At 49.3% G+C, this 14,719-nt stretch overlaps 1 protein-coding gene across 4 annotated transcripts in view; it reads right to left on the reverse strand.

Moving 5' to 3' along the window:
• Positions 1-935: 935 nt before the first annotated feature.
• NUP214 (nucleoporin 214) overlaps positions 936-14,719 on the reverse strand; it is a 92,003-nt gene continuing 78,219 nt past the window's right edge. For all 4 annotated transcript variants that reach the window (XM_074331195.2, XM_074331193.2, XM_074331194.2 and 1 more), the window contains exons 32-36: positions 9,361-9,513; positions 4,872-5,043; positions 2,678-2,817; positions 1,889-1,913; positions 936-1,202 (exon numbers count right to left, since the gene is read on the reverse strand). In XM_074331195.2, coding sequence (XP_074187296.2) covers positions 1,169-1,202; positions 1,889-1,913; positions 2,678-2,817; positions 4,872-5,043; positions 9,361-9,513 — 524 coding nt within the window. In that variant the 3' untranslated portion in view covers positions 936-1,168. The remainder of the gene's footprint in view (positions 1,203-1,888; positions 1,914-2,677; positions 2,818-4,871; positions 5,044-9,360; positions 9,514-14,719) is intronic.

The raw sequence follows: 14,719 nt of genomic DNA on the forward strand, positions 1-14,719 counted from the left end.
ATCACCTGGGGAACTTTTATTAAAACATTTCAAAACACAACTTCCCAATATGTAAACCTCTAAACAACTGTCCCTTTGCGACCCTCCCTGCGCATGACCCAAGCTGAAGCACGGGCAGGGTCCGGGCAAGAAAGATGAACAAATTCTTACACCTACTTCGGATGTGAGGCAGCCCTTGTTCGCCAGCGACTGTCACGCCACAGGCCCAAGAAACAAAGCACGCCCAGACCCGAAACGCGGCACCACTGGCACGTCAGCAAGACTCACGTCCTGCTCTCCAGGCCGTCCCCACACACACACTCCGTCGTGGTACTGGCAGAAGCAACATCTTCTCAACTCCTGGGTCTCCCCAAGGGTTATCTGCACTGTGGTTAATGGACAGCGGGCCAGGCCTGGTTACCAATGTCACTGTCACCTACTGGAGAGAAAGGCTGTCTTGCCCATCAACTGCCCACGTCCTCTGCAGCGCAGGAGAAATTAGCTGTGGGACACACAGTGCCTGAGAGCCCAGTGAGAAGAGTTCACGGGTCTGTTCCAGAGGCAGCACACCTGTTACCACCCTCATGGTCTGTTTTCCAGGTTTACCTCACAGCTCCCTGCACCGTAAGGCGCCGCCTCTCCTGGACGCCACGGTGCCTGCGCGCCCAAGTGTCTTCCCTTCCCACCAGCACAAAAGCTGGCACTTCGAGGGTCCCGACAGCCAACAGCAAAAAGGACACGAAAAGGAGGCACCAAGTTACGGCCTCAAAAAGGTGACTGGCCAGCACTTACTCTCTTCCCTCTGTGGGGAGCCCTAGTCCAAGAAGACGGGGAGAAGCTCCCGCCCACTGCCCTGGTTCAGCGACACCTATGCTGCTTACTTTCGGGACAGCCAGTGGAAGGCTGTACACAGAATTGAGGAAACCGCTCTCCTTAGCTCAAAAAACCCACGTACATTTTGCATGGAAACAAACCAAACAGTTTAATAGCGGGGGTGGGGGATGGGGCAGGGACAACCAACATGAAGTTATAAAACAGAAAGCGTCTCTAGAGCTCTGGTTTCTGCTGTTTCTTTCTGGGGGTGTCTCAACGAGAACGACCACTTTAAAGGACCGCTTCAATGTTTCTCAGTGAAGAGGAGCTGAGAAGCCGGTTGGTCACAGGAACTGAAAGGGACACGGACACCCACTCAGCTTCTCCAGCCACCAAAGCCCTGGACAGACCTGCAAGGAAGTGCGGGGAGAGGGAGATCAGCTCCTGCTCTGACCGAGGAAGGGCTTCGGGGCTCACACAACTGCCTGTGTTCAAAGTCCACACTGTGTTTTTATTGTCATGCAATTCTACACAAAAGCATAGAGTGAGGGTCACAGAAGAAGACTGATTAATGGGCCCGGAACACAGGGCTTGGCATGAAGCTTCTGAGACACCAACAGGGACGGAGGCAAGGAGGGAGGGAGAGAGGGAAGGAGGGAGGAAGGGAGGGAGGGAGAGAAGGAAGGAAGGAAGGAAATAAGGGAGGGAGGGAGGAAAAGGAGAAAGGGAGGGAAGGAGGGAAATGAGGAAGGGAGGGAGGGAGGGAGGGAGGGAGGGAGGGAGGGAGGGAGGGAGGGAGGGAGGGAGGGAGGAAGAGCAGCTCTCATGTGATGCCTCCCGGTCTCTGCTCACCGGAAGGCCCACCCTCTCTCGTGCATGGCCCCAGAGAGAGTCAGGCCTGGCACCTCTGGCCACATTCCTGCCGAGGTCGGCAAGTCCACAAAACCCCAAACTGGCCGCCAACCCCCATGCTTCCAGCACAAGCTTTTTACAGGAAAATGTACAACTAAAGCAAGAATTAGTAGGCTGATATTTTCACATACCACACACTCTTCTATCCTTATTTAATGACTCAAAACTGGACACAGATACTTACGAGTTAGATGATCCAAAGCTGAATCCTGGAAAAGAGAAGGGTGGTGTTAAAACACACACCTGAAGGACACAGGTGGACGGGTTCCAGGCCCAGCCCTCCCTCCCTCCATCCCCACCGACGGTGCGGGCTGAGGGTCTCTGGCACAGGCCTTGTCACTTAGCTACATGGCGACACACAGATCCATTTCGCTAGGAAAATGTTTTTTCTAGTTTCCCACCCACTTGCTTCCTCTTGCTTGAGGCCAGAGAAGCAGCACCCTTGGGTCTCAGGCTGTGCTGCTCACCATTGGCCCTTTGGGCAAACTGGCCCCTTGGGGTGTCTGAATCTTCATTTGTGAAACAGTAACGATGCCTAACTTCTCTGCCTCACAAGTGTGTTGCAAAGATAAAAAGAGAACATCCACACTCCACTGTCTGAAGGAGAGTGTTAAACAAATGAAATGCATTTTCTGAAGTCTCTCCATCTTAGTTTTTGAGTCTGCTGGCTTGGATTTTTAAACCAAGATCTAGTAAGATGATTCTTGTTTGGGGTTCTCCAATCTTGAGAGAAAATCAAGTCAGTCATTTCTTTATCTGGTAACAAAAGCCAGAATGTCACAAGTCTAATTAAAACCTAAAAAGAACATTTTGTCTTTCAAGCACTTTCAGCCTCTAAAATACTAAAGTGAACAGCCAGGTAAACAGTACTCATTTCCTTGGTGTATGTGTGTGTGTGGGGGGGGGGCGGCAGGGGGAGGGAGAAGACGTTTGCGGAGGAAAAGGCAGGAGGGACCCCCGTCTGGCTGCCTACCTCCAGTGCCTGATCCAAAGCCAGAGAACCCTCCGCTCTGGGTCCCGAAACCGGAAGTCTGTTGGGACAGAGATCCAAATGTCGGAGCGTTCTGACCTGCGAGGGTGCCAAACGAGGTGGTACTGCTGCTGCTCCCAAACCTGAGTGCCAGTGAGAAACCGGGCGGTGGTTAGTGGGGCCGCGTGTCACCCTGTTGCCCAAAAGCCGCAGTCCAGCCTCCTCAGGCTTAGGAGGCACAACATACATGAATCGAGGTGATGTGCTTGGCTTAAACCAGCAGCCTCTCGGAAAGAAGAGGCCAGAGCCCAGAGCAAACCTTCATCTCTACTTTGGGAGGAACAACAGGACAACAGGAAACGCGGCTTGTCCTGTGTGTGACATTTTCTAGAAATTCCCACTGTCTAGAAATTCCAGGTCCCTGGGAAATTAAGTAGCGCTACATTTTTTGCTCATTCTGTCTCCCGTAATTCTTCCATTTTATTCCATCATTTCAGCATTTCTCATTATCGAAAACCCCTGCCCATGTATCTATCTGCAGCTCCTGTCTGGGTCTCGGTCCTGTCTACTCTGCACGCTGTGAGGCGTCTTCTACACGCACAGGCCAGCACGGGCCTGCTCTCACTGTCCTGTTTCTGGACTGGCCCTGACGCTCCTGCTCTAGTCCCACTCCCGCCTCGGGCCTCTCACAAACAACAGCGGGAACCCCTCAGATGTCTGCGGGGTCAGAGACGAGGGACCCGAACAAAGGGGACAGTGACAGGCTCCTTTGCAGATTTCCTGTTGGAGCCAGTCCTCGTCAGCCCTGCACACCAAACTGGGCCTACGCAGCCAGTGAGGAGACCTATGACAGAGCCCCTCCAACGCAGAACATGGTACTTGGCTGCTAGTAAAGAAAAGAGCTGGTGTCAAAGAAAGAAAAGAAATAAAACCTCAAGATTCCCAGGCACCCAAAACACCTCTCAGCGACCCTGTAGCACTCTGTGCTGGGTGGTCACTGGAGAGGTTGGTGTCCTTCGAAACCTGCCAAGGACACTGGTGTCAGTCAGTCCCAACTCTCCCTTAACTTTAACTCTTGGGGTGTCCTGGGGGAACTTAAAAGACCCAGTAGTCTACGGGAGATCCAAGAAGCAAGACACCAACTTGCTCACTTTCCTTGAAACTTGCCAACGTTCCCACACCAGGTTCTTTCCTGGTGGGAGTGGGTATGAATAAGAACGTAAGTATTTTCAAGATAGAGATGGTACATCACCTCATCGAGACTCATTCTAGTACCCTGACGATTCCCCAACACAAAGTCCCCAACACAAAGCCCCCTCCCCGCCCCGCCCCCCAACCCCAGATCTTTAGCTTTCCCGGTCCTGAGCCACGGCCGAGGGCGAGATCTATCAGATGTTCATTTCAGACCCCAATCCCTCCCTGGGACGAAGCACTTTGTATTCATGACCACATGGATTTTACTGGGACTTTGTGGTGTGGGGAAAGCTACTTTCTCCTTGGGGTTTTGGCTACCAGACTGATTCTGTGGGGCCCTCAGAAGCAAATGCCTAATAGGATATTTTCAAGTGAAGATGTACACAAGGCCATAGGAGCAGCTTCGAATGGCGCGTGACGCTCATAAAGACTTAAATGTGTAGGGGGCTCGTGAGTGCCCGGCACGGACGCCAGCCAGGGGGCTGCGGCTGAACACCCACTGTGGGGCTCTGGAGTGGAGCAGGCGACACGGGGGTTGTGTGCTCATGGATGATGGTTGAACGCACACCAATCCCAAAACGAAAGGATCTGGGGAGAACTATTCTATTCACTCCGAACTTCCTAACAGCGGTTATCACACTAGGGAGGATCACGGCTACAAAGCAGCCATGGCAGGACTACTTTTCTCCCTTTACCAATCAGTTAGCTCCACCAGAACAGGGGGCTGCCACCCAGTACTCTACAAGCAGGGGACGGCCACACAGCTGGTGTCCACTCATGTACACCGAGGAGTGTGGTTCGGAAGGAACGAGCTTTCCTTCCCCAGGGAGAAGAGGAATCCTCTGGAGCAGCTTGTTGGCTGAGTTCAATGGAGGGGCCTTCAGCTCAGTCAAGAGGACAGAAAATGCAAGCACTTCCTTTTCAAAACAAGAGCTGTGTGCCCCAGTGCTCCTGGCTGGCCTGAGCTTGTGGGTGCCCCAGGTCCCGTCCCCAGGGGGCTTACCCGAATCCTCCTGCGCTGGCAGCCGCAGTGCCCTCTCCGAACACTTTGCCTCCCGTCGAGCCCAGAGGGCTTGTAAAGGCTGGGGCTGAACCGAATGCTGGCACCCCTCCAAACCCAGGGGATCCCCCAAAAGTAGGAGGGCTGCCAAACACTGGAGCAGCACCGAAGCCACCTGAGCAAAACAGAGGCAAACAAACAAGGAGAAAGAAAGAAGGAGACAGGAAAAGAAGACAATGAGCAGTGAGAAACCAAATCAAAAGAGGGAGGGAAAAAGGGAAAATATGTTAGCAATCCAGATACAAAGAATTAAGGGCAACACTTGTTCTATCAGCAAGACAATAATTAAAACCAAACCAAAGTGACCCAAACCACCAAACCACCTCCCCCCACTACTAGCAAAGAGGTCTGGGGTCCCCTCAGGAGAGCGCCTTGGAAGTCTAAGAACCCAGCAGGCCCCATGTTTGCCTGAGAGATCCCCAGCGCCTCCCAGAGGTAAGATGGACTTGTTAGCTCCAAGTCTTATCAAATCAGATCGCCACCAAGAACCAACGTGGTGCATTTCAGGTCCCTTCTCAGCCCCTCTGCTCTGTTTTGAGATTTCTCATTGTAAAACATTCTCAAAAACTCCAATCCCAGCTGTCAAAGATGACAGACAGATTTGATTACTCATCACCACATGGGCAAGGCAGCTAGCTGCATGGAAACCCACATGACAACACCAGAAGCTCCAAGTCCCCTCGCAGGGAGAGTCTGACTGGGTTACAGCAGAGATGGAGCCGCACGGTGCTGGCGCTCAGCCACAGGCTTTTTATTTATTTAAAGCTAATGGCTCGCACATCTTTCACCAAGTCTTTCGTTCTCTCTCTTTGGCCAGAAGAATTTTTTAAAAAAATGCTTTCTCGGGGGGTGGGGCAGTGGCGGGAAAAACAAAAAAGCTTTCTGCAGTCAGGAACTACTACTCCTCAATTAAAAAAAGCACACCGAATTTCTTCCCTGGAAGAAGGCTGCTGTGTAAATGTGATAAAATAACCAATCAGCTGTGAGGAGAGCCATCAGAGTCCGAGACTCCCTCTGCAGGCTCCCTGCCCTGCTGCTCACGTGAACATGGGGCAGCCATCCTACAGAAAAGGGTCAGGTGTGCCCCAGGCAGCCTCCTCTGATTGGCTGAGACGCCCATCAGGCGGGAAGTCAAACCTCCTTCCCCGACTGTCCCGTCTGTTCCTGAGAAGGGTTCCCAAACCCTGAGATACTGTTTAAATCATTCTAGGCTATCAGCGGAGACCTTTAGTGTCTATTGAACGGAAAGGAACAAAACAGTACAAGAAATGTGCTCTAAGGGGGAGTATTTCTTAAAATGAGTATTGGCCTAGGAGCTACACTCTAAAGGGAACGAAGGTGGCCTGGCGCACGCAAGCAAGGAGGTGATCAGCCTCAAGGGGCAGGGACGTGCTTCTCGCCCCTTTCAGAAAGTGAATCTCGTGGAGAGGGATCAATCAGGCCTTCTCATTAGACGCATAATCCCACCTCAAGCTCCTGACACCTGAACCAGGAAAGAGCTGTCAGTTGAATTCTTTAGTGAACTATTATTTCATGATTCAATCATTTGCTTATTCACCATTCGTAGTGGTTGCACAATTGAGAAGATACTTTCTGCTGAGGCTCATGTTTGGGTTAACATTCTGTATTTTAAAACCTTGAGTGAAATTCCAAGCCATGATAATGGAGACTGTTGGGTTACAAATATAACAGACTGGAAAAAAAAGTGCTAAAAACCCTTGCAGATGAATTATTTAAGACTGATCACTGATCTAGTTACGCTTTCTTCCTAGACACACAGGGCTTTATTTAGTGCCTTGTACTCCATATTACTCAAGACTTCTTGGTGGAAAGTGAGTGAAAAACGAGAAGTCACAATGACACAGAAAGTAAACTGGACAGGGGAGGGGAGGAGATTACACACACACACACACACACACACACACACACACACCCAACAAACCTAAGTGAAAAAGACTGGTTGTTCTGGTCTTATTTTTGGAGACAGGCAACTCACACCTGATGTTAAGAGGGGTTTGATTTTGTTAGATGCCATATTTTCATGATTTTCTTCTCCAGAAGCAACAGAAATTTACTAATCATCAATGATAATAAAATCTCTGATTTACTGAGGGCCCTTCTATGCCAACTATGGTGCCATGTGCTGTCCAACAGCTTGCTTTAACCCCCAATAAACCTGGGGTTCCTACATCACAGGTGAGGAAACTGAGGCTTGGAGAAATGTCACTTGTCTACGTTTAGCTAACTGGTAAACGGCAGAGCTGGGATTGGAACAAGGTCTGAGTAACTCAAAAGACTACCTGTCACCTAACCATTATGTGTCACCCTCCCTTCCTCCACTGCCACTAAATCCAGCAACTCCAGCATCAGAGCCGTGGGGTGAACCCAGTGGACTGGGGACGGCAGCAAGGTCATTGTCAGCCTGTCCTCTCCTCAAATCACTTCTAGCAGGATCATTTTCTAATGCCACTGTGCCGACAGAGGATGCATACTTGGAATTTTTCAAAGACCCATCCAAGCCATCCATCTAAAGTCCCTCTGAGAGCAAAAAGCGGTAATCCTGACGCCTTGGGCTTTTGTGCTGCCTCGGCAGGAAGGCTGACTCCTTTATTTCAAGCAGCGTTTCCTTACGGTCTGAGGCACCACTTCCTATAGAAGGAGTTTTGAGAAGTTTGACTCAACTCTGCGGCAGAGAGAAGGTTCCGGAAGCACAGGGACAGGAGGTTTCCCCCTACCCTCACCTCCACCTTTTTGGTGGCTAGTTCATTCACCTTATGCATTTGCCAGGTAGCTTTCTCAGAGTCCTCAATTTAGATGGTTTCATGGGGCAAATAATCAAGTCAGAAAAATATTCTCCAAGGTGGGAAGATACACTTTTTCCCCCCCAACTATGCTGGCATCCTGGTACAGTTAACAACAGAGTTGGCATGAACCAGTCCCGGAATGCCAACCAGCTACCTGCTGCTGTTCTCCCAGCAGTGTAACACTTGCTTAGGTACAAGGTACACTTTCTCTAAGACTGAAAAAGTAAAAGCATCAGATTCTCAAATCCAATGGGATCTGATCCCAAGATAAGGAACAGCATAGGAGAAAAACACGAGTTGAAGAAAACATCAGTTTCCTTAAAAATATATATTAAGTCTTGATGATTAACGAACTAAGATCTTATAGTCTAATAATATTTACCTTGTTGACTAGGAACGAGAGCTTTGTAGCCCTTTCATTTTTAAATCATTCACTGTAGGGAAGGTTGGGGGCAAAATAAAGCGGCAGTGCTCATTTCCAGTCAATTTTAAATTCTAGGAAGAGTATCAAAAACTGGCACCCAAAGAATAACTCCCCCAAGTCCCAGGTCTGAGGGAAGGTGCACAGTGCATGTGGAGACCACGGCAGTTTGGGCGCTAAAAGGGGGAATTCCAGATACTAATTTGGGGCAGTCCTGAGCCAGAGCCACCTGTACGTCTGGTCCGCAGGCAGGATCCTTCCTTTGGCATTCTGGGAATTGCAGTTGCCAACACCAGGGGGAGAAGCCTACTCACACACTAGGAGTTGGCTTTAAAGAACTGCTTCCTCAGCAAACACCCCTGCCCTCTGCCACCATCTTTAAAAACAAATCCTTTCACACAATTTTCCATGCAATGGACAGGAAGGTGACCCTCTGTAGATCTCAGAGACAGAAATAGGATAGAGAGGCAGTGGGCAGAAAGGAAGTACGTTTTTGTGTCCAAACATACACTGTTCTTTAAAAAGTTTAATTATAAATGTAACACATGATTACAAAAAGTCACCCAATTATAAACATATACTTTAAAAGTAATGCTGGGATAAAAAGCAGTGCTGGTAATGGTCTTTGTTCTGGATTACATGGGTATATTCCAACTGTGAAAATTAAGCTGTATACTTATGCTATGTGAATATTCAGATACTGTATATGGACCTGTATATCTAATGTATTTATGTATATTATACTCAATTAAAAGAAAAAAAGTGATTTGGGAAAGAAGGCAACATGATATAGACATAAGCAATTAAGCAGTCTTGCCCACAACAGGTAATGGGCACCTAAGCAATGTTTGACTCAGGATGCTTTCTTATTTATATTAGTTATCACTTTCTCATATGTTCCCTTACTTTGGTTGTTCTGCACTTGACTGCTAAATATTTACAGTGTTTTTTTTCCCTAGGAAGACTCTAAGTTCTCCTAAGGGTTACATTTTACATTCATTCTGTGGTTTTAACACGTCTAGGAGACCTGGAAATGTCAGGAACATAGCAGATGTTCAATAAATACACAAATAAATCGAGGGGAAGTCATTTTATCCACACTCCAATCCTACTCCCTCAAGAACCCTAGAGAGATCTCCTGCCAGATATCTACGCACATGTGAACGCAATGTATAAAAATAAGCATGGCCAGTAAGTGCCTGAGTACCTGTCTTATTCGGAGCGGGAAACCCAAAGCCTTGGGATGCCACACTTCCTCCTCCAGAGCTGAAAGTGCCAGCAGGTTTCTGTTCTCCAAATGACGAGCTGGCAAATCCACCAAATGTCTTGGCCCCACTGTTTCCAAATAGGTTAGAGGTATCTGCAGAGATGAGAGACGGGTGAGGAAGGTCAGAGGCAGAGAAACGTTCATTATTTACTTCTTAGAACAGAGAAGGAAGAAACCTCAGCTGGGTGTTTTGGGAGAAGGGAGTGACAGGGGATTCTGGGATTCAAAGGAGCCGAGCTGAAGAGACACGGACACCTTCTCTAATTTGTGTGGGAGTCTTGACCAGTTTTTAATCATTTTGGTACCCAGGCTCAGGATGTCTTGGCATGACTGCCCCCAAATCAAGGGGCAGGCTGCAACGGAGAGGCTCCTTTGCAGAGATGCACGTGTGCTCCACAGGTATCAGGCCCCCGACCAACAGAGGGCCAACACAGCAGCTTCACATCAGACTGGTTTCTTGTGAGAAATAAGGCTTGTTTTCATCGATCTCTTCACATGATGACCAACTTCAAATTTTGTCAAACTAGAGAAAATGAAGTTAGAGCAAATCCCAACCAAGCACGACGGCTTCCAGCACTCTGCTGTGATGGTCACGTCCAGCCTTGGGTGCTGGTGCTTGGTCTTCTCAGAGAACGGCAGACGAAACAAGGAAGGCCGTGCTGCTCCTACTTCTGGTCTGATGGGATGTTCCAAGAACGTGAAAGAGGCCAGCAAGGCCTCAGGTCAATTTCCTCTAAGGCCCCCCAACCTTTTAGATGCATATCTAGTGGGTCATTCCTTCACATACACACTGAATCCGCTCTAAGAATTAAAAGAAAAAAGGAAACTACTAAACACCAAGATGGGTAAGAAGTATGTTTGCTGAGTTTGTCTCCACCATAAGGCTGGGAAACTATCTGCAAATGGCGCGGACACTCCAAGACAGAGGCAGAAACAGGCGGCTGAAACGATACGCTCTGCGGGGAAACGCAGAACCGACTGCTACCAGGTGAGAAGTGTGCACGTCTGCGAAGGCCAGTCTTCCCTGCGTCAGGGGCTCCCCGTGAAGGTGCTGGAAAGGGAGAGCAGGGGAGGGAGTAACTCCTTTCCGGGTCGAGCTGCCTGACGAGGTGGCCCACCACTAGGTCTGTCCAAGCCAAGGTCTCCCATCTTGCTCTGTGGCCAATCCCACCCCAGTGTGAGATGCAACTCGGAATACTTCCAGTTGCAATGCTTGACTTCCAACCTAGGAAGCGAGCAGCTTTATCCTAGGGACACGACCACCTGACATTTCTAGGTACCCATGACACAGAGCCTCGGACGACAGGGTCACCTGCTCTGTAAAACTGCTGCCGACAGTTTGGGAGCTTGGCTCTGAGTATGTCAGGCGCTGACAGCGGGTGGGAGTGGTTCCCAAGTTCCTTATCATCACGCTCATTTCGGGTACCACATGATGACTTCTCCCCTGGTGAAGGCCTCTTCAACAGTCTGATCTCTCCCTTGATGAGCTGGAGGTTTCACTTGATTTCTTCAATGGCAGTACATCTGACACTGGAGATGAAAACAGGCTCCACACTTATTCCTCTAACGGAAATTCAAGAATGGAGGACGGCAATTTTCTCACTGTGTCACTGCTAATGAAGCAAAACTTCAAACAGCAAACTAAAGGGCACGATTAGGGGCCAGATCCCCTCTTGGAGAATCAAAGCAGAGGTGAAATGATTTGACTGGGAGAGTATTGAGAGACGACTTCCTGAGAGGTCAGAGAACATTTAGAAGTCTCCGGGCTTCTTTACCCCTTTCTCTCTTTAAGAATCCCTTGCCTTGATGGCTGCTGGACTTCTCACAGTGATCACTTCTTTAGGTCTATAAACGTTGACTCACTACGGTGTACCCGAAACTAATGTAATATTGTATGTTCGCTATATTTGGATGAGAATCTTAAAAAAGAAAAAGAACCCCTTGTCTTTAAGGTGCTCACAGCATATTACAGTGGAACAAGCGTGAGTTCTGTGGTCAGACCCGGCTTAGAACACCTCGTAAGTAGAACACTGGGCAAGGCCTTGACCTTCTAAGTCCCAGTTTCCTCACCCATAACACGGGGCTGGCAGATGTGACCATGCAAAGTGCTGTGAAGATAAATGACGTAATACGTGTAGAGCACCTACGGTAGCTCCTCAGGAAACAGAACTTCCACTCTGTTTCTTTAACTCTCCTCCTGCCATATCCCAGTCACATTCCATATCATAAAACACAGAGGATGCAATCCTTTCATTTTGCAAAGATCACGAGAATTCAACAATTCAAGTTGTAACAGCTGTCATCTGCGGTCTCAGAAGGAGCCCAGCATACTGAAAATTGTTAGGATTTATTTAAGTGGCTCTGAAACAAAGTTGCATAAAACGATGTCTGCTTCTGTTTCTATGGCCAACAACGTGTTTCTCGGGTCTCTCCTAATGGCACCAAAATGACACGGTCTCTAGTTCTTGAAAATGTGGTAAATAAGAGAATATTTGGTTGCTGCAACAATATTTCGTTGTGGAGATTCTTCTTCGCTTGTGAATAGCTAGCCAGGAAGAAAACTTGTCTTTGCAGAGGCGTCCGCTGACCTCCACTTTGGGGGGTGACAAGTACAGTGAAACTGGCCTCTGCTGGGCTTCCACCCTGCTGGTTGGCACAGGGATCCTCTTTGGTCATTTATTTGGCAAAAACACTAGCAGCATGTAACACCAGGGTCTGACCAAATTTAAATTACACTTAATATGAATTTAATGTAGTAAATAAAATCACAGAGACCAGGTCCCATGTCATTCCGCAGGTCTGAGGTCCCTAAACAAGAATTCAACACACACTGACAAAGGGATTCTCAAGCAGCTCTGGTCCATCGTCCTTTCCAAGAGATTGTCTTAAAAACCAGTTGCAGAGGGAGCCTCAAGAGCCCAAAAGCCTCTCATCAAACAGTGCTGTCACCTTGCACGGAAAGAGTGTGCTCAGCATGGTTGTGACCAGTGACCAGTGTCCTTGGACAAGACGCCAGGAGGTAGCAGGTTCTTGCAGGCACCAACTCCCAGAGGTGCCAGATTTTAAACGACCCCAAGGCTTACCAGTGGAGCTTGGGTGGAATCTCTGGGGAAGGCAGGAGAAACTTTTATGAAGTGTGGGATACTGGTTACAGAGCGTGCCAACCCCAAGCAAGTATTCCCGGTCTGTCCTCGGTTATCACATAGTTCTGGTAACTTCTCAGCACTGAAGAGGGCTGCTTTGGGACCAGGCAGCCTGGGGCCTGCCACAAAGTAACTGCTACTTGCTCAGTTTGTGCTCGGTCGGATATCTATCTGCAAGAACGTGCGTGATGCCATAAGGACTGAGCACAGGGCTGTCAGATGGCACGCCTGGGAGGAGTTACGTCACACGGCATGGCGACGAAGGTCTCAGGAGGCGATGTGATGGACCACAGCTTGGGAAGCAGACCTGGATCAAACCGCGGCTGCGCCACGCAATGGCTGTTACCACCGAAAGTCCACATCCCTTCTCGGAACCTATGTCCTTATCGGTACAACGAGGACGGGCACATTGAAAAGTATTGTTGTAAGAAGTGATCAACCACATACACTGAGCATCCGGCACAGTAGGTGACCAATAAAGAATTCACTTCTGCTTGATGTCTCATAAAGGAACAGAATACAAGGGTGGCAGATTCTAGACTGGGAGAACTCACAGTGGGCACGTGGGACCTTTAGGTAAAGCTGCACAGAGGAAGAGACTTACATCCCCCCTTAAAGGAAGGGCAGGTTCAGATGGGTGGGGTGGAGGGAGCACTGAACCAGGGAGGGGTGGGGGGCGGTGTTCATGTGTGAAGGACAGACAGCAAGCAGACAGACTGGCCGAAGCAGAGGGAAGGTGTGGGGGGACCTGAGTCAAAGGCAGAAAAGCACTGGGGCCAGCTCACAGAGGGCCCTGAAATTTCCACCGAAGGAGATGGTTTGCACTTTATGCTACAGTCAGGGGGAGGCTACCAAAGGGTTTTGAGTAGGGACAGCGGCAAATTGAAGCCGTGTTTTCAGACGCTCGCTTTGGTATGGATTTCCAGAGGAGACTGGACGTGGAGAGAGGAGTTTGGAGACTACTGTGATGCCCCCGATGACGACGGGGAAACAAGAAGAGGCAGGGGAAAAAGTGCTGAAGGGACAGGAAGAGAAGCAGGAGAGTCAATCCACACGGCGCAGGAAGTGCTGCTGCAAAGCACCAGCGCTGCAATCGCCCGAGGAGCAAGAGGCTGCCCTGGGGACGTGCAGAAAGCTCTTCGTTCTGTGGCGAGGACAATGGCCGCCCCAGATGATGCTAGCTCCTTCCTCTTATCCTGTACTTGGTCGTTGGGGCTATAGGGGCTCCTATAGGGGCAAAACTATGGTTTGCTAGTGGTTTGCTTTCACTAGCAAACCATACACTTCATTTTTAAAAATAAATTAAAGGCTCAGTCTTTCCTGTACCCTTTCACATTCACCTCAACTTCCTTTAAGCATAAAAGGCACCGCTGGGTTACAACTGCCAGCGTGTAGGAGACGAGGACAAGCAGCTGTCTGGTATCAAGGTAGATGTGCTTGTTTTAAACCAGCATGAAAGAATGAGAAAGGATGGCGAGCCCGTAAACAGGCTGGGAGAGGGTGGGGGCTGACCGTAGTGCTGTCCACTTATGCCCATGGAGTCAATAAATACTCCCTGATGTCCCCAAACGGAGCTGGAGACAGGTGCGCCCAGCTGGCTCTCGGGGACCGGTGCAAGCCAGCTCCAAGCCACCAGTGAGAGAAGGCGATTCTTTGACAGGTAGGAGCTGTGGCATTTGAGATGATCAGCCGGGAGGAAGGGAGTTTTTTACAAGGATACAACAGCTGAGTTTTAACAATATGGGCTAGTAACACAGTCTTGCTGATGGTCACCTACCTACGAGATAAACCCACATTTCTAACTGGCACACGGTCCAGTGCCCATTGTGTCAGATGCTCTGCTTGGGACGTTATGTAAGACATAGCTGAATTCTAGGTCTGCCACTTTCTGGTTTTGAGACTTCAAAAACAAATCACCTGCCCACTGGGGCTAATTCCTTACTGGACAGTGCAGAGCGCTGTGCAGGAGCATGTTTTCAAAGGCCGTGTGTGGAGCCCTGCAGCTCTGTGCTGGCAGCTGGAAAAAAGACGGGGAAGCCACCCAAGCGTATCTGGTTCGGATCCCTGCTTCTGGGTACCCCGTTTTTATGTTTTGCCACTCAGGATCCTGCTTACGTGTTCATCTGCAGAAACAGTTTTTGAAAACTACTAGATTC

The sequence above is a fragment of the Rhinolophus sinicus genome, chromosome 16 (genome assembly GCF_057876585.1).
Source record: "Rhinolophus sinicus isolate RSI-liver-muscle chromosome 16, RSI-T2T, whole genome shotgun sequence".
Classification (NCBI taxonomy): Eukaryota; Metazoa; Chordata; class Mammalia; order Chiroptera; family Rhinolophidae; genus Rhinolophus; species Rhinolophus sinicus.